Here is an 18,409-nt window from a genome sequence, read left to right on the forward strand (position 1 = left end):
GAGCGCTCCGTCACATGAGGTTTAGGCAATCTGGAAAAAGGAGTTTTCAATAATTAAATACCTCACTCTACATTGGTGCCCACTACCCCCCCCCAAGGAAATTTAGATAGTGGCAGTGTTTTTATTGACACCTTGAGACAATTTCCTTAAAAAGTAAAATAGAAATGTTTGTTTCTTGAATTAGTTGTTTATTTATTTAAAATATTTTTACCCTGCTTTGTCCTTAAAAAGGATCCATGGCAGCTTAAATAGATAAAAGACAAAATTTAAAACTAAAAACCAGTAAGTGTACAAATGTTAAAAAGGATCAAACAAATACCACCCGAAGAAACGGTAAACAAAGCAATACCGAAAATACCTTCAAGGCAATAAAGCACAACCGTCCATTTAAGAACCCCAATTCAGGCAGCCAGTCAGTGAGAGAAAGCTTGCCTGAAGAGAAAGGCCTTGGCCTGCTTGTGGTAGGACAGCAAAGATGGGGCCAGGCTGGCTTCCTGTGGGAGGGAGTTCCAAAGTCTGGGGCAACCACAGAGAAGGCCCTCTCCTGTGTCCCCACCCATAGATTTTTAAAAGAGAGATGGCCATGTTCTAAATAAATGGGTGTGTACCGCCTTGGGTCCCATGATGGAGGAAAGATTAGATGACAAATCCAGTCAATAGATCACTATTTCACTATTTGGTAAGGACCCAAACATTGGCCTGATGTAATGCTTGAAAATTCTGTTTGGCACAGCACATTCCACCAACTCTGGAGTCCCTCTCCCGATCCACGTTGCTCTGCCTGTCTGCCATCGGGATGATTTCGTACACCACTCCGCTGTTCGTAGTTGCTCTCGCGCCTCTTGGCATCGCCTTTTATTTCATCCAGAAATACTTCCGAGTTGCATCCAAGTACGCTTCTTTCATAATAAATTTCTTTTTTTAAAAAAAAAGAGAACGGGTACCGTGTTTCCCCGAAAATAAGACAGGGTCTTATATTAATTTCTGCTCCAAAAAAATGCAGTAGGGCTTATTTTCAGAGGGTGTTTTATTTTATTTTCATGTACAACCATCTACATTGATTCAGATGCAGCCATGTCATCTACTTCTGGTTGCTGCACAAGAGTGGAGGGCGGTGTTTCACTTAACTAGGGCTTATTTTTGGGGTAGGGCTGATATGACGAGCATCCTGAAAAATCCTACTAGGGCTTATTTTCAGGTTAGGTCTTATTTTCGGGGAAACAGAGTATCAACTGGCAATCTGTTATATCATAATAGCAATGTTTGCTGCTGGCAGTGTCTGTTGATGTTCTAGACCAGTGGTTCTTAACCTTTTTGAAAGAAACGCCCCCTTGAGCCATTGAAGAAGTTATCATCGCCCCCCTCCCCGCGGTGATGATATCTTCTATTTATTTATTTATTTATTTATTTATTTATTTATTTATTTATTTATTTATTTATTTATTTATTTATTTATTTATTTATATAAGACACTTAAATCCAATGACCCCTGAAAACAAAATTAAATTCCAAGAAAATGAAATGCCCCCCAAAAAGTAACATTTAATGATTTAGTTGCAAGTGAATTTTAAGATGCAAGATGAAATATAAAAAGGGCATAAAAACAAATGCAGGAAATAAAAATTTCAAGACAAAAAGTCTGAAACTAAATTAAAATTGTAGGAAAATATATATTCATGCACACTGTAAAAAGGCTGCAGCCATCTTCACAGGTTTGGCTTGCTGCAGCGCCCCCCTACCGCCCCCCTTCTGCTCCAGCGCCCCCACACCGCCCCTTTTCATTCTACCGCCCCCCTGAAAAATGAAATCGCCCCCTGGGGGGCATTATCGCCCACGTTAAGAACCACTGTTCTAGACTAGGGCTGGAGAAGGTATTTCCTTCCAAAAGTTCTTGAAATATGACTCCCCTCCGCCTTTGGCCTAGGTCACAAGAGGGAAATATTCTCTAGAGATCCACCAGTTCTATTGAGTTTTTTTTTAATTTTCCTGGTCACATAACGCACAGTCAAGATCGAAACATTTCCCTTGCCAGCAGTGCCGTTTATTTTCCACTCCCTGAGAGGCTTGTGTTATTTTGTACTTTTGTTGTACCGGTATGTTCCTTACCGAGTTTGCCTGTGCGCACATCCCACTTCGCTTCTTTTCTGAGGCGAAGGCTGTCAGGTTGCCTCCATTACTGCTGCTCCCATATATACGTTTCCCCTGTCCTGTCTGGTACATTGATAAAATGATGCTAAAAGTGCATTACAGCCAGGATTTTATTTTTTTAAAAAAAATCCTTATTAACGATACTTCAAGCCAAGGGTGGTTATCATGACTGGTTGCGCAGGAAGACATTTTTTTTAACAGTTGCCCCTTCCTAACTGCCTGCATGTTCATATGTGTCAGTGGAGCCTCCTGCCCTGACTGCCAAGAATGCACTTTTTAAATATTTGTGGCCCCGTAAACTGATAATTGGGTGAACCTACACCTAGGTTTTTAAATGGATGATACCTGCACAGCTTGACTTCCGTGTTCCTGTGTCCAGTGGCTATACAGTGACATCCAGTGGTCCTGTGTCCACTGTCCGTGCAGGATCAACCAGTACAATGAAGGACACTTCTCAAAACAGAAAGCCCCTATATCAATCTATTGATAAAATGAGTAATTTTTTTTAAATTGAAGGCATACATGAATCGTTAAGGATGGAGAAAAAATAAACCAGCAACATTGTGTAGCAGAACATCTTGATTCAAATAGGAGAAAACAGCCGGCTGCCAATAAAAGGGCTTGGGACACTCGTATATAGATAGATAATGTCATATCTCTCTCTCTCTCTCTCTCTCTCTCTCTCTGTATCTACCTACCTACCTGTCTCTGTCTACTGTACCTACCTACCTACCTACCTACCTACCTACCTACCTACCTACCTACCTACCTACCTACCTACCTACCTACCTACATCTATCTATCTATCTATCTATCTATCTATCTATCTATCTATCTATCTATCTATCTATCTATCCATCTATCCATCTATCCATCTATCTATCTATCTATCTATCTATCTATCTATCTATCTATCTATCTATCTATCTATCTATCTATCTATCTATCCATCCATCCATCCATCCATCCATCCATCCATCCATCCATCCATCCATCCATCCATCCATCCATCTATCTATCTATCCATCTATCCATCTATCCATCTATCTATCTATCTATCTATCTATCTATCTATCTATCTATCTATCTATCTATCTATCTATCTATCTATCTATCTATCTATCTATCTATCTATCTATCTATCTATCTATCTATCTATCTATCTATCTATCTATCTATCCATCTATCCATCTATCCATCTATCTATCAATCTATCTATCCATCCATCCATCCATCCATCCATCCATCCATCCATCCATCCATCCATCCATCCATCCATCCATCTATCTATCTATCTATCTATCTATCTATCTATCTATCTATCTATCTATCTATCTATCTATCTATCTATCTATCTATCTATCTATCTATCTATCTATCTATCTATCTATCTATCTATCTATCTATCTATCTATCTATCTATCTATCCATCCATCCATCCATCCATCCATCTATCCATCTATCCATCTATCCATCTATCTATCTATCTATCTATCTATCTATCTATCTATCTATCTATCTATCTATCTATCTATCTATCTATCTATCTATCTATCTATCTATCTATCTATCTATCTATCATGTGACCGCAATCCAACACTACAGAGGTATGGATAGTATTGGAAGAACTACAGAACATTTCCCTCGTGTGACCAGGGCCTTAGGTCAGGACAGCTGTTGTTGAAGGACGGCGGGAACCGTAATTTAGAGCATTCTGGCCCAGAGATGCACCGTCTCCAAGTGCTGAATCCAACTTATCCTCCCCAGCCAGCCCTAAATTTTAGGGAAATGAAATTTTGAACACAGAACTGCTGTTGTTTTTTCCCCTTTCCCATTTGCTGCTCTTTGCTTTTCTTCCCTTTCTGGTTCCTCCTGCTTACATACCTTTCTTGTCTTTGGGGGGGGGGCAGGGACCTCCAGGAGCTCGACGACAGCACCCAGCTGCCTCTCCTATGCCACTTCTCAGAGACGGCCGAAGGTCTCACTACCATCAGAGCATTCAGGTAGGCAAGTGAGGGTCTCCCTTTGAATTAGTATATGGCACCCATCCTTTGGCAAGCCTGCTCAACTGAGGTTCAAGCTAGATGATACATTTACTGAGTTTTTATGAGATGCGTTCACATTTCCGTGAGTTCTTGCAAGCTTGCATTGCAGCATGATTTGTTGTGTAAGTCACCAACAGAAGGTGAACATGGGCTTAATTTGCAAGTCTAGTTGCTGAGATGTAGATTCCTGAGGAAATCATGTTCTGGGGGGAAAGACTAATCACAGGGACTATGCATTTTTCTTAGCCTCTAGTTTGATTCACAATTGTAAAGGAAGGGACTTTCGTTTCAGGCTACTGGAAGAAAACATGTAAGACGTGCAAAGAGAAGAGAGAACAGAACCCCTAAATCCACCCCCTTAGCCGGCATATCCCATGGTCATGCTGGCTAAGGAATTCTGGGAGTTGTAGTCCAAAAAACATTTCAAAATGTGCAGTCTAAATCTTCAACATACGTAGATACCCAGTGAATAGTGTAGTGAATAGTGAGGTGGGCTAATTCTCAGGAGGACTGTGTTCAAATCCACATTCAGCCACAGAGACTCACTGGAGGCCTGGGACTGATAAAAACCATTCCTTAAATATCTCAGGGCACGTCCAGAAGAAGGAAATGAAGTGACATAGCGCAACACATAACACATGTATGGTACACATAATATGGCCAGTGCATCTCGTTCATCTAGAACAGTAGTGCATCAATAGAAATAAGTATTTTTTTAAATTAAAATGGTAAAGTAAATGAAAACAGAGGAGGAGGGGTTCACCATTGTCCCTTTCAATACCACAACCCAACAAATATGTCACAGCGTTGTTACTTCAGATAATGCCAGCCACAGCTCTATTTTGGTGCAAACTAACCACCCACATGGGCTACAGAACAGGATAAAAAAAACTGTAGCCCTAGCACTCAAAAAGGAGCAGGACAGCTCTAAAAAGGATGGATTGCTGTAAGTCAAAAGACGTCTGGATGCTGTTATTTGATTTGAACCAAACAACACCAAAAGGGATCTAATTAGCAAGCTATATATCCATCTGGATGTGTTTTTGTTTACTTTGAAAGCCCTACTAGGGTTGCTACAAGTTCCAACTTGATGGTGCATAACAACAATGAAGCCTTCAATATGTATTGTTGTTGTTGTTGTTGTTGTTTTTTAAACTTAACTCTCTGTTCTCACCTTAATTTAATCTAACCTCACTCAGTTTTATCCACTTTTTCCTGCCTGTTTAATAGACAACACCATATTCTTTCACCACAGGGCTTTGATAGAGAAAACTAACATTTACTGAATTAAGCCTGGTAGTGATTGTTTCCCTTTCTTCTGAGTTCATTATGTACCCATTGAGCAATAATGAACTCCCTTCATCCATTAACCTCAAAGTAGCACAGGCCAGTTAAGAGTGGGATTTGGGTGACCTTTTTGTTCGTCATCCGAGCAGGATAAAAAGTCTGGGGATGTGCAGAAAAGGAAGCGCTGGATGCAGATGAAACGATGCAGACCGAGTGTGTCAGAGTTTCCACTGTGGAGCGGTAGGGGTGGGGGGGAGGCAGAGAGGGGGAGTGATGCTGCCAAAAGACAACAATCCAGGGATGAAGCAGACAGTGCCTTTTTGCAAAGCTAGAATTGGGGGGAATGTGGCCCTGATGCTGCTGCTGGACTACCAGTCCCACCAGCCCTGGCCAGCGTCGCAAACAGTGAGGAAGGATGGGATTTGAATTGTGGGGGCCCTATTCCTTCTTGATATAAATCTTCTTCTAGTTGCAACCTGGTACTAGAGATGGGCACAAACTGGTCCATCCCAGTTCATCCCAGTTTGTAAAGGTGGCACCAGAGGTGCTGCTGCTCCCCTCCCCTGCCTCCTCTGTTTCAATCAGCCACTCGCCGGGTCCAGCATGGTTGCTTCCTGCACCTCCTCAACTAATCTTCCAGTCCCGGCAGCAGCTCAGGCTTCTCTGCCCCGCCTTCTCGTCTGATCTCCCAATCAGAGAAAAAGGGCGGGGCAGGGAAGTCTGTGCTCTTGCTTCTGACTGGGAGATTAGCCGAGGAGGTGGGAAAAGCAAGGAAGCAAGCAAGCTGGGCTTGGTAAGGAGCTTGATCAACTGAGGAGGCAGGGGTGAGCAGCAGCAGCAGTACCTTTACGAGGCTGGTACCTTTACAAACTGGTTCACGCCCATATCTAGCTGGCAGTAACTCTTTTTGTATTCGCGAAGGCTTTCACGGCAAGGATCTACTGGTTGTTGTGGGTTTTTCAGGCTCTTTGGCCGTGTTCTGAAGGTTGTTCTTCCTAACATTTTGCCAGTCTCTGTGGCTGGCATCTTCAGAGGACAGCACTCTCACCCTTTTGCCTGGCTAGTATGCAGAAAAGCACATCTGTATGATAGAGTGGCTAAAATCCTGTTGTGTAGCAAAGCAAATGGTGTTGAATTGCTGGAGGTGAATGGCTCCAAGTTAAGAAATCACTGTAGAGGTTGTAAGTCCCACACCAAGCCATACAACTCAGTATGCAACTGGTCTTGTCAACAGTGATTTCTTAACTTGGGGCAGTTCATCTCTGAAAGTTATACCATTTCTGCTCCGCCAGGGTAGCTAGGTAAGAGGATTTGAGCCAATATCGAGCAGAATCCTGCTTTCTTGCCCCACGTCTCCGGAGACCTGTTGCAGAAGCAGCTCAAGAGTTATCATGCTGGTGTAAAGGGATATCCAGCACCTCCTTTTCAGGTTTATCCTGCACTTAAATCAGGAATAGCAGTTTCTTGATTGCAAGGTTCATAATCAAACTGGAAAAGTCCTGCTCTGAGCCAGGCATGTCGTTGGTCAAACATGTCGTGATTGTAAAATGGCTATTCCTTGATTTGAGGAAAGCAAAACTAAAGCAAATGAGAAGCATTATATTCTTTCAGTGTAGAATAAACGGAGAGAGAGTTGTGCTCTATTTTTAGCAATCCAGAGGTACATCACTGACGTTTATATGACACGTATGATACAATACTTCTGCCAGCATTTACAGTTTTCGAAACTGCCCTGTAAGTGAAGGTGTCCAGTCCAAACTGAAGCAAGAATGATTTTTCCCTCCCCCTTTTCGTAATGGAGAAATGTATGTAGGCATTATGATGAAATTTCTCTGAGCTGGTTATTAGGAAGCAGGGAGGTATCATAACTATGCAAATATCTGGCCACAGCTGCAGGATCGTCAGCCAACTCATGAAGCTGAAAAGACCATACCAAAGTGTGCTACTGGCTTGACTGGATCGCTTAGGAAATGTTGGCTGAAACATGAACCCTTTGCTCTTGTGACGCAAGGCCTTTCTTGAGCTCTTGCAGAGCATACAATGTATTATAGATGACCCATTATTAGAAAAAGAAATACCTCTTTGTTGATTGTGTGTTATTGTCACAGCAAAGATTTTCATCAACTCCTGCAGTTTTATAAACATATTCTTTGTTGCCAAGTTGCCTTGTGTTGCAGGCAAAAGTCTGCTTCAGAAACACTAATGTGATTTCAGCTTAAATGATACATCAGCAATAATATACAGTCTAGCCCTAGTTAGCTGGTGTTTAGAGCGGTGCAAAGCAGGGCTGGTGTACAGCTGGAAAAGTGAGGCATCGCTGACTTTTTGTCAGATGTAGAGAGTAACAAATGTAAAGAGTGTGGAACTTTGGAATGTCACATTATCAGCACCCTTCATGATGGCCAGATAGGGTGACCAAATACAAAAGTTGAAGCGGACTGTTCATTAAAGGCCTTTGTCCTAGCCTATCCTGCTTAGCGGGACGTGGTGGCGCTGCGGGTTAAACCGCAGAAGCCTCTGTGCTGCAAGGTCAGAAGACCAGCTGTCGTAAGATCGAATCCACATGACGGAGTGAGCTCCCGTCGCTTGTCCCAGTTCCTACCAACCTAGCAGTTCGAAAGCATGTAAAAATGCAAGTAGGTACCACCTCGGTGGGAAGGTAACAGCCTTCTGTGCCTAGTCGCGCTGGCCACGTGACCACAGAAACTGTCTACGGACAAACGCTAGCACTACGGCTTGGAGACGGGGATGAGCACCGCCCCCTGGAGCTGGACACAACTGGACTAAATGTCAAGGGGAACCTTTACCTTTACCTTATCCTGCTTGGCAGTGATGATGGCCACAATGGCAACTGATAGGAGCCTGTGATGGCCATTGATGGGTTTCCAGCATCATCTGGATAAGCACCCCTTTCTCAGCTATGCAATAGGGATCAGTACCTTGTCTGTGAGAGCCAGCGTGGTGTAGAGGTTGGACTGTTGGGCTAGCATGCAGAAGACCTGAGTTCAAATCCCCACTCAGCCATGGAACCCACCAGGTGACTTTGGGGCAGTTACGGTCTCTCAGCACAATATATCTCACGAGATTACTGTAAGGATAAAATGAGGAGGAGGAAAATCATATGAACCCAAGGAGATTACTTAGCTCTCCCTAGAATGGAAGAAAGGTGAGATATAAATGTACTGGGGGAAAAAACCAACAAATTGGAGAAAGTAAGGCTGCAAGAGCTTATTTAATTTAATTTATTTAATTTTTTTTAATTTAAATTATTTAATTTAAAGCATATTTAATGGGGAATTTAGTGGAAGCAAAAATGATGAAACTGAGACTGTCATCCTTTGCCCATGCCATGAAAAGGCAAGATTCGATTGGAAAAGACATCAATGTTAGGAAAAACGAAAGGCATCAGGAAAAGAGAAAGACCAAATAGGAGATAGATTGACTTCATAAAGGAAGCCACATCCTTGAGTTTTCAAGACATGAGTAAGCTGCTGAGAGGAGGGCACTTGTTTACCTGCTTGCCGTAAGCCAGAGATGACTTGATGGCATGTAAGAATAACAAGTGGGAAACTTACTGAACTTAATTGTAAGTCATCTTGTTTAATGTGGGGTGGGAAAAGACAATAGGATGACCGTGGAGGAGAGGAGTCGAGGATAACTGAGAAATAAACAGGGAAGAAACCAGAGAAGTTAAGCCTTTGCAAACCAGATCCATACAGTAGTTTCCTCGACTTCTGCTCTTATCTCTGATCACTGTTGAGTGATCAGAGATAAGAGCAGAAGATGCTTGTGGTTGGGTTACCATGGCACCCTTGAGGCCTCATCCAGATCAGGGACTATCCACTCCACATTCCAGGGCTAAGATTATAGCTTAAGGATATGAACAAAAGCCTTGGGTACCCTCAGACTTATACCTGGTTCTTGAAAACATGGCAGGTTGATCCACACCTACTAAGGTTTAGTTGATCACTCTGTCTGAAGAGATGAGGTTCTCTGTTGTACTCTGCCCACGGCAGCACCCGCACCATGAATCACACCATCGTTAACGTAAGCACTGTTTCGTCCTTTGCAGGCACGAACCCAGATTTAAACAGCGTATGCTGGAATTGACGGACACAAACAACATAGCGTACTTGTTTCTGTCTGCTGCCAACAGATGGCTGGAGGTCAGGACGGTACGTACGGCTTAGTCAATGCCTCGGCTTCGAAACCTTAGAACCTGACAAGTTACTTTGCTTGTTGCAGGACGCCAGGCCAAAATCCCCACCAGGGTACATCTGGCAGCGAAACATAAGAGTTTTGTAAACAGCGATACTTAAAAATAGCTCTGCGCTGTTTCGGTGGAGGACTTTTGTTTTTCTTTTCCTCGACGAAGCCAAGAAACGTCGTCATGTAATACTGCTGTGGTTCCCATCATACAAAAAAGATAACTAGAGTGGATTGGAGCTTTCCTCAGTTCAACCAGACACAGAAAGGAGTGAAAAGGACCGGTCTCCCTTCCCAGCACACTTTGCAAACTGGCCCCGTTGTCACTGTTTTTTGCACACTTACTTAGGGCCATAAAATTTGAGTTTTATTTAAGAATGGACCTCAACAGATGGGAAACCTTGACATCTGAGTGTTCAGCCTGGAGACAGGCTTTGCATCACAGCCTCTCCCAATTTGAAGAGACCCTTGTCCAGCAGGCCGAGGCAAAGAGGAAGTCCCGAAAGCATCAAAATCAGGGAGCTGGACACAGGACAGATTGTATTTGTCCTCAGTGTGGAAGGGACTGCCACTCTCGAATCGGCCTTCTCAGCCACACTAGATGCTGTTCCAAGTCCTCCATACAGAGCATGTTCCCATAGTCTCTCGAAACTGATGGATGCCTAATCCAAAATTTGAGTATGGCCTGTACGCATCAGCCAAGCTTGCATGGATTTCCTAGAAAAAAACTGGTAGCTATTAGGAGACATGGATCACCGGAGAGGGAACCTATGGCCCTCCAGTTCTGTTTTTCTATTGGCTTGATGGGAGCCACCGACAAGCCACATCTGGACTTGACAGCCACATGTCTTTACTGGATTCTAGGTATGTGGTCTGTATTCAAGCGATATAGTCCTGTGGTGATGTTCACAGATAACAGAAGTGAAGATAGAAAAGACGGGGATACTCTTGCTGCCCCATTGGTGTAGAGCAGTGGTTCCACACCTTTTTTGGATCACAACCCCCTTTTCTACTAGTTGAAAAACTTGCGATTCCTGCCCCCACGTGTATAAAAAGCCATTGTTCATGGGATAAAGCCATACCCTCAATCAAGGATAGTCCACAAATCCAGACAGCTTTGTTGATCCATCTCAGTGAACCAACTCTAGTCATTTTTATCCTTGCTTAAAGGTGGTATTTTGTAAAGCGGATGGGTCTTAATTGATCCATTCATGTCCAAGGCAACCCTAAATGGCATTTTGAAATTCTCTACCCTTCTACTGTGAACAACAAACAAGCACACCTACACACACCAGAAGAGAACATCTGGCCACCTCCGAGTTTCGTTTTGTATTTTGGCACTCTGCGTGGCTCCCTGAAGATCCTGGTTCTTCCAAAAATTGCCAGTCCCTTCAGTAAAGTTTATATAAAGCCATGGGTCACATGACTATTAGATGTGTCCTTTGATTTTTCTAAGGAAATGCAATGCTGGGTGAGCTCTGTACCTTTGAAATTTTGTCTTGCTCAGACGTAGACTGCATAGGGGTGATAATATCCTGAGCTTCCACTTCCTACCATGTTTATGGGCCCCCAAAGCTGCCAGATCGCTCTTGGCTATGGCAAGAATCCACACAGAAAAGAGAGTCTAAGATCAGTTTGTTGTGCTGCAACACAATGAAAAAAAGCAAGGTTGTTGTATTTATTTATTTTATTACTTAAATTTATATACTGCTCCCCATTAGTGCCAAAGCAGTACTCTGGGCGGTTTACAATTATAAACAAAACAAAAGAAAAGAAACCAAATAACAACTAACCCATAAAACCAGATGGTGCCAAAACTACAGAACAACAAAATGGTGGCCCAAAGGCGCAGTCAGTTAGGGTTGGTGTGGAAAAGCCTCCATGAAAAACCATGTCTTCAGTTGCCTCCTGAATGTCCAAAGAGAGGGGGACAGGCGAAACACCTCCAGAAAGTGGTTCCACGAGGTTGGGGCCACTGCGAAAAAGACCCTACTCCCAGTAGATGATTTATGGGCCTCCCTCATGCTGGTCACCCAAAAGGGCCTCGCCTGTGATGATCTAGTGGGTCAGGCCGAGGACATCAAGGGAAAGATGCTCCGACAAGCAGCGTGGACCCAAACCATATAGGGTCTTATTGTAGGACATTTGATTCTCTTTTTACTTCAGTGCATCCATCTTTCTCTGATTGCCTTTTCTTTTCTTTCTTTTTTCCAGGATTATCTGGGGGCCTTCATTGTTCTCACTGCAGCTCTCGCCTCCATTTCTAAGAGCCCCATGTCTGGCTTTGTAGGCTTGGGCCTCCTCTATGCATTGACGGTACGTATAGCAGAAAAGCTGAGATCCTTTGGGCGTGACCCAGCAGGAAGGTCCCGTGACCAACCTGAGGGGGAGCCATTTCTTTTGGCATCCTCATTTGTTTTTAGACATCCTGTGGGCAGAAGAATTTCCTAGTGGACTATTCCCTTTGAAGACTACCCATCAGGTGGGTGGCCCACCGTTAGAAATCCCAAATGGCTGTGATTCCCTGCCTGGCTTTTCCAGTAGAAAAGGAACCATCTCGCCAGGACAGAAAAAACTTCACCTGCAAGTTCCGTGAGCCAACTAAAATAAGAACTACAATACAGACCCTAAGATTCCCAGGCTCCGAATGCTCCCGAGGAAAGAAGGAGAAAAGGGCACGCATGGACTTTTGGTTTGTTGTACAGTGCTGCATCTATGGCCTGTGACCTTCCCAAAATCAGGGTCCAGCCTTCAACAGCACATCTGTATTTTGTTTTCTCTCTCTCTCTGATGCGACCTTGTTGTCGTCTGCACCTTTAAGGCGCGACTTGGATTGATGGAGAGGCTGACTGTTTCAATGTAAATTCATAATTAATTGACCCGCGTTGTCTACCTGCCCCCAGGGGCTTGTGCCTCAAGGAAAGTATCTACCGAATTTGGGAGGTGCCTACTTTCTATATAGCTCAGTGGCTTAGGCATCTGGCTGCAGATACAAACGTCAGGAGTTTGATTCCCCACTGGGCCTCCTGAGAGCAGAGCCAGCCCGGGTGGCCTTGGGCCAGCTGCACCATAGTCCCAGGTTACCTCTAGAAGAAGGAGAAGATAAATCATCTCTGAGTAATCTCTACCTGGAAGCCCCTGAAAAGAGTTGCCATAAGTTGGAATTGACCCAATAGCACATGGTTATTATTATATTATCCCCCACATGGTCTTATGGGCTGTCCATAATTCACTCAATGGCTAGCTATTCCTTTCTTCTTTAATTTTGTTGTTGTGATTCTTATTAATAGTCCATCATCACAGAATATATATAAAAATACATACACCTCCCCACAGCTCTCTATCCAAAGAACTTACAATCCAAATTCCAAGAGGTGGAAGAGATGAGGAAGGGAAGGTTAACAGTAGAAAAGGCAGAATATATATATTTTTTCTCTGCATCTTGTTGCTCTTCTTTCTTCCTCTTTCTTTCTTTTTCTCCCTTACTTCATTCCTGTGTCCCATTTCTCCCACTCTCCTTCCCTCTCAAAGCAAAGCAGTCTTCTGCTTATCCACCATCCCATAGCATTTAAAGCACTCTCTGAGTGGTTTAAAAGCTAATTATGTAGACTACACATTGCCCCCCACCAGCGAGCTGGGTACTCCCTTTTACCAACCTCGGAAGGATAAAAGGCTCAGTCAACCTTGAGCCGGCTACCTGGGATTGAAACCTGGATCGTGAGCAGAGTATTGGCTGACGTACTGCAGTTTAACCACTGCGCCACGAAGCTCTACAGTAATTGGTGGGGCACCCTCAGTGTGACCTGAAATACCCTCTGATCATGGGTCGTGATTTGAAAATGAATTAGTCACAAAATGGAGTATTTCCATCCCTGGACTGTGAACAGTGCCAGCTAGAGAATTATGTACATTCATGCCAACTCCAACATCTTTTCAAAAAGTGGCTCTCTGTATAATATATGTAACTGATGAGATGGAAGTGGAGATAAGAAACTTATAAAAGGAGAGCTATTGTTTCCAAAGTGATGTCAAGCAATGGCATATTCGCTTTTCATCTTGTTCTTTAGTTGTTGTGTCCAACTCTTCGTGTCCCCATGGGCCAGAGCATGCCAGGCCCTCCGATCTTCCACTGCCTCCCAGAGTTGGGTCAAATTCATGTTGGTCGCTTCGATGACCCTGTCCAGCCATCTTGCTCTCTGTCGTCCCCTTCTCCTCTTGCCTTCACTCTTGCCCAACATCAGGGTCTTTTCCAGGGAGTCTTCTCTTCTCATGAGATGGCCAAAGTATTGGAGCCTCTGCTTCAGGATCTGTCCTTCTAGGGAGCACTCAGGGTTGATTTCCTTCAAAATGGATTGGTTTGTTCTCCTTGCAGTCCAGGGGACTCTCAAGAGTCTCCTCCAGCACCACAATTCAAAAGCATTAATTCTTCGGTGGTCAGCCTTCTTTATGGTTTAGATCTTATTTCCATACATTGCTACTGGAAAAAACCATAGCTTTGACTATGCAGACCTTTGTCAGCAAGTTGATGTCTTTGCTTTTTAAGATGCTGTCTAGGTTTGTCATCGCTTTCCTCCCAAGAAGCAGGCGTCTTTTAATTTCGTGGCTGCTGTACCCATCTGCAGTGATCATGGAGCCCAAGAAAGTAAAATCTGTCATTGCCTCCATATCTTCCCCTTCTGTTTGCCAGGAGGTGATGGGACCAGTGGCCATGATCTTAGTTTTTTTCAACTTCATTTCTTCTACAGCAGTGGTGTCGAACTGTGGCCCTCCAGATGTTCTTGGCCTTCAACTCCCAGAAATCCTGGCCAGCAGAGGTGGTGGTGAAGGCTTCTGGGAGTTGGAGTCCAAGAACATCTGGAGGGCCACAGTTCGACACCACTGTTCTACAGGATTCTTGCCCACAATAGTAGACATGATAATCATCTGAGTTGAATTCACCCATTCCTGTCCATTTTAGTTCACTGACGCCTAGGATGTCAATGTTTATTCTTGCCATCTCCTGTTTGACCACCTCCAGCTTCCCAAGGGTCATAGATCTTACATTCCAGGTTCCTATGCAATATTTTTCTTTGTAGCATCGGACTTTCCTTTCACTTCCAGGCGCGTCCACAGCTGAGCGTCCTTTCGGCTTTGGCCCAACCACTTCATTAGCTCTGGAGCTACTCATACTTGTCCTCTGCTCTTCTTCAGGAGCATGTTGGACGCCTTCCGACCTGAGGGGCCCATCTTCCAGCATCATATCTTTTAGCCTTTTGTTTCTGTCCATGGAGTTTTCTTGGCAAAGATACTGGAGTGGCTTGCCAAAGCCTGCTCCAGGTGGATCGCATTGAGTCAGAACTCTCCACTATGACTTGTCCGTCTTGGGTGTCCCTGCACGGCATAGCCCATATGTTCTCTGAATGACTCAAACCCCTTCACCACGACAAGGCAGCAAACTGTGAAGGGTTTGCTTTCCCTCTACAATCTTATTATTCAGGTTCAAAAGAAATTCTTGCTTTCTCTCAATCCCCTCTACATCTCACATGGTTTTTCAGCTGTTTTCACCATTTTCTTCCATCTCACCTCTTTACAAAATAGGATGATCAAAGAATGTTCAAGTAAAATGAAGTTACTTGGATACAAGACCAATTTTCTCTGTGAAGAAATTCAATCAATTCAGCAGTGATGTGCATGCAATTTATGCCCCACCACATGTACAAAAGAAGATCTAAGACAGGGCCAAGATAATGCTATTGATGTAGCCTGCTTCTAGTCAAAAATACTGTAGTCTAATTTTCTTAACATTTTTTTTATTTTAACTAATTTCATATACATCCATAATTTTAAATTGTGCAATGTTCTGATACTAATATAGAAAGGCCACTTTGCTGATGCCAGGTTCTCTTAGAAAATATCAGAAAACCAACCCGCAAATCCTTTTTCTTCCTTATAACTTCTTTATTCCTTCCCTTTCTCCCCTTCTTTACTGTCCCCCCTTCTTTTCCTTTGTTCTTTCTTTCAAATTCTTTCTTTGAGATTTTTCAAAGTTCCTTCGATCAAAGCATTGTACAATTTGAAGATAAAAATGAATATACATATGCATCAAGGAGTAGCGAAAGCGAGATGGAACTCTGGCTTCTCCTCACCTTACCTCTCTCCTTTGGCAAGACGATGTGGAGAAAGGGGGCAGCCAAAGGGAGCGGTTAGGGGTGACATTTGACTCAAGATCTCGGATCTAGTTTACAAGAACCCTACTAACACTGTATATGTTTTCAACAGCGGCTGTTGGTTGAGTTTATGAATCCATTGACTCAGTCACCACTGTTCCACCAGCAAACCCATCTCCTTCTTCCATCATTGCTACAAAGGATGACAAAACATTCTTATTCTGTGCTTTTACAGATCTCAAATTATTTGAACTGGGTGGTGAGAAATCTGGCGGACCTTGAAGTGCAAATGGGCGCCGTGAAGAAAGTGAACAGTTTTCTCAACATGGAGTCTGAGAATTATGAAGGCACCATGGGTAGGATGCCGGATTCCTTACTTTTTAAAAAAATTCACAAAAGCACATATCATTTCAGAAGTCTGCTGTCTTTCTATGTGGAGAATTTTTCTTGTTAAACATGCAGAAGAGGCATATTGTGAGGTTTCTGTCAGGAAAGCATTTATTTGGCTAACTGGCTGAGACAGTTTTGAATACAAGTACGGTATAACAAATGCATGCCGGAAAAGTTTGAGGCACCACAACATACAGAGTAAATATATAGAAAATACGCACAAAGAGTCATAAAAGTTAATTTGCATTGGTATTCCTTTGAACTTCCTTCCCAGGATGTCCTTTTGATAGTCTCAGGATGCTCCTTTGAAATTCCCATTTTTTAGGAAGTCCCTTTGCTCTTCCTTCAGAAAGGAGCCTGAGTAATTTATTGTGTTTATCATACCTTTGCTCTTATGCCTTTCAAAAAGTAACTTCTGATTCAGAGTGTCCATGTAGAGTGGGGGGATTGTGCAGTTCTGGAAGCTGTCGTCCAAAAAAAGATAGCATTTCCTGCGTCTGGGCCTGAGTTATATGTAAATTCCCTGATCATCCCAAACTGGATTGCCTGTTATATATTCCACACATTGCAAACATAAAAGGGGTTGCAGAATCATGTTGTTGGCTTCAGTCTAGATATCTCAGAATTCTATTTCTGGCTGCAGAATTCTATTCCCCACTGGGCCTCCTTGACAGGAGCTAGACTTGATGATCCATAGAGTAGATTTTCCATCTCTACAGTTCTAAGATATTATATTATTATTATTCAATGAAAGCTTGGAAGAATGTTTGTGCACAGGGGATCAACAGAGGTCACAGACATGTTTAGGAGCTTTCATTGTGTATTATGCTGAATCTGCGTAGGAGTGCAGGATTGATTAGGGTCATCCAAAGTCTACCTTGCATATTCTTTGCAACGTGTTAAGTCTTACTCCTCCATTTCATCATGATATGAAACACAGCTCAGCCAAAGGCCTCCAATGAACTGGGATTAAATTTTTATTTTGCCTCACTTTTTGCTTTTCTTAGAATCAGATGACTATTTTTATTGTGCACACAAACTTTAAGGATACACAAGACTGTTGTGCCATACTCGCTGATTGTGTGAATCAAAGGCCCCACAATCTTCTTGGCTTTCACATCTCTTTGTTAATCTTTACAGATATTTCTCAGGTCCCCAAAGACTGGCCCCAAGAAGGAGAAATCAAGATTGAAAATCTGTGTGTCCGATACGAAAACAACCTGAAGCCAGTTCTCAAGCATGTCAAAGCTTACATCAAACCAGGCCAGAAGGTTCTGTGAACTTAAATTGTCTCATTTCCTTTTTTAGGCTTTGTAACCTTGAAGTAAACAGACGGTAACCATTATCTGAGATGGAACGGTGTCAAAAAGAAGCTTTAAAAGTCCCACATTTCTACCAGCTAGATTATGGGGTGCAGCTCTGAATTTTTTACTGCTTCCACTAAATCATACCTACGGATTTAGAGTATTAATAACCTGTATATGTTATGTGCCATCAATCATTATAGTAACCCTGTGGAATTTATAACCTCCAAAGTATCATGAGCAGCCTTGCTCAGTCCCGTATTAACAGATTCCAAGCAATATACCGTATTTTCCCCTGTATAAGACGCCCCCATGTATAAAACACCCCCACTTTTCTAATCCAAAATTAAGAAATCTAAGTGGGGATTAGCAAGTGCTTTGATCCCTGCTTTCCCTCCACTTGTTTTGTTCTCTCCTCAGCTTACTTCCGTGTATAAGACGACCATCAACTTTTAGTCTAAAGATTTTAAACAAAAGTATAGTCTTATACACGGAAAAATGTGGTAATCTGTTGTGATTGTGTGTTGTGATTGTGAGTTGTGATTGTGAGTCATCATAGGAGCTACTCTGATCTACTCCGATGTCAAGGCAGTACAAAAGTCAGCATATTCAGTGACTCCCAACCTTGAGTCCCCAGATGTTCCTGGACTAAAATTCCCAGAAGCTTTCGCCACTAGCTGTGCAGGCCAGGATTTCTGGGAGTTGTAGTCCAAAAACATCTGGAGACCCAAGATTGGGAACCACTGATGTATATGAAATGTCTTTCCCTCTCTAACTAAAAATCATGGGTCTGAGGATCTTTCCCTTTTGGCCCCAACCGTGCTTTAGAAAAGACCAGATCAAACCTCATCTGACCGTTCCATTTTCTGCTGCTCTTTCTCCC

At 43.0% G+C, this 18,409-nt stretch overlaps 1 protein-coding gene across 5 annotated transcripts in view; it reads left to right on the forward strand.

The window, feature by feature from the left end:
* Nucleotides 1-18,409, forward strand: part of ABCC9 (ATP binding cassette subfamily C member 9) — an 80,671-nt gene that overhangs the window by 53,724 nt on the left and 8,538 nt on the right. For all 5 annotated transcript variants that reach the window (XM_072999694.2, XM_072999692.2, XM_072999696.2 and 2 more), the window contains 6 exons: nt 734-891; nt 4,059-4,151; nt 9,553-9,655; nt 11,901-12,002; nt 16,068-16,188; nt 17,363-17,493. In XM_072999694.2, coding sequence (XP_072855795.1) covers nt 734-891; nt 4,059-4,151; nt 9,553-9,655; nt 11,901-12,002; nt 16,068-16,188; nt 17,363-17,493 — 708 coding nt within the window. The remainder of the gene's footprint in view (nt 1-733; nt 892-4,058; nt 4,152-9,552; nt 9,656-11,900; nt 12,003-16,067; nt 16,189-17,362; nt 17,494-18,409) is intronic.

Source organism: Pogona vitticeps, chromosome 5 (assembly GCF_051106095.1).
Source record: "Pogona vitticeps strain Pit_001003342236 chromosome 5, PviZW2.1, whole genome shotgun sequence".
Classification (NCBI taxonomy): Eukaryota; Metazoa; Chordata; class Lepidosauria; order Squamata; family Agamidae; genus Pogona; species Pogona vitticeps.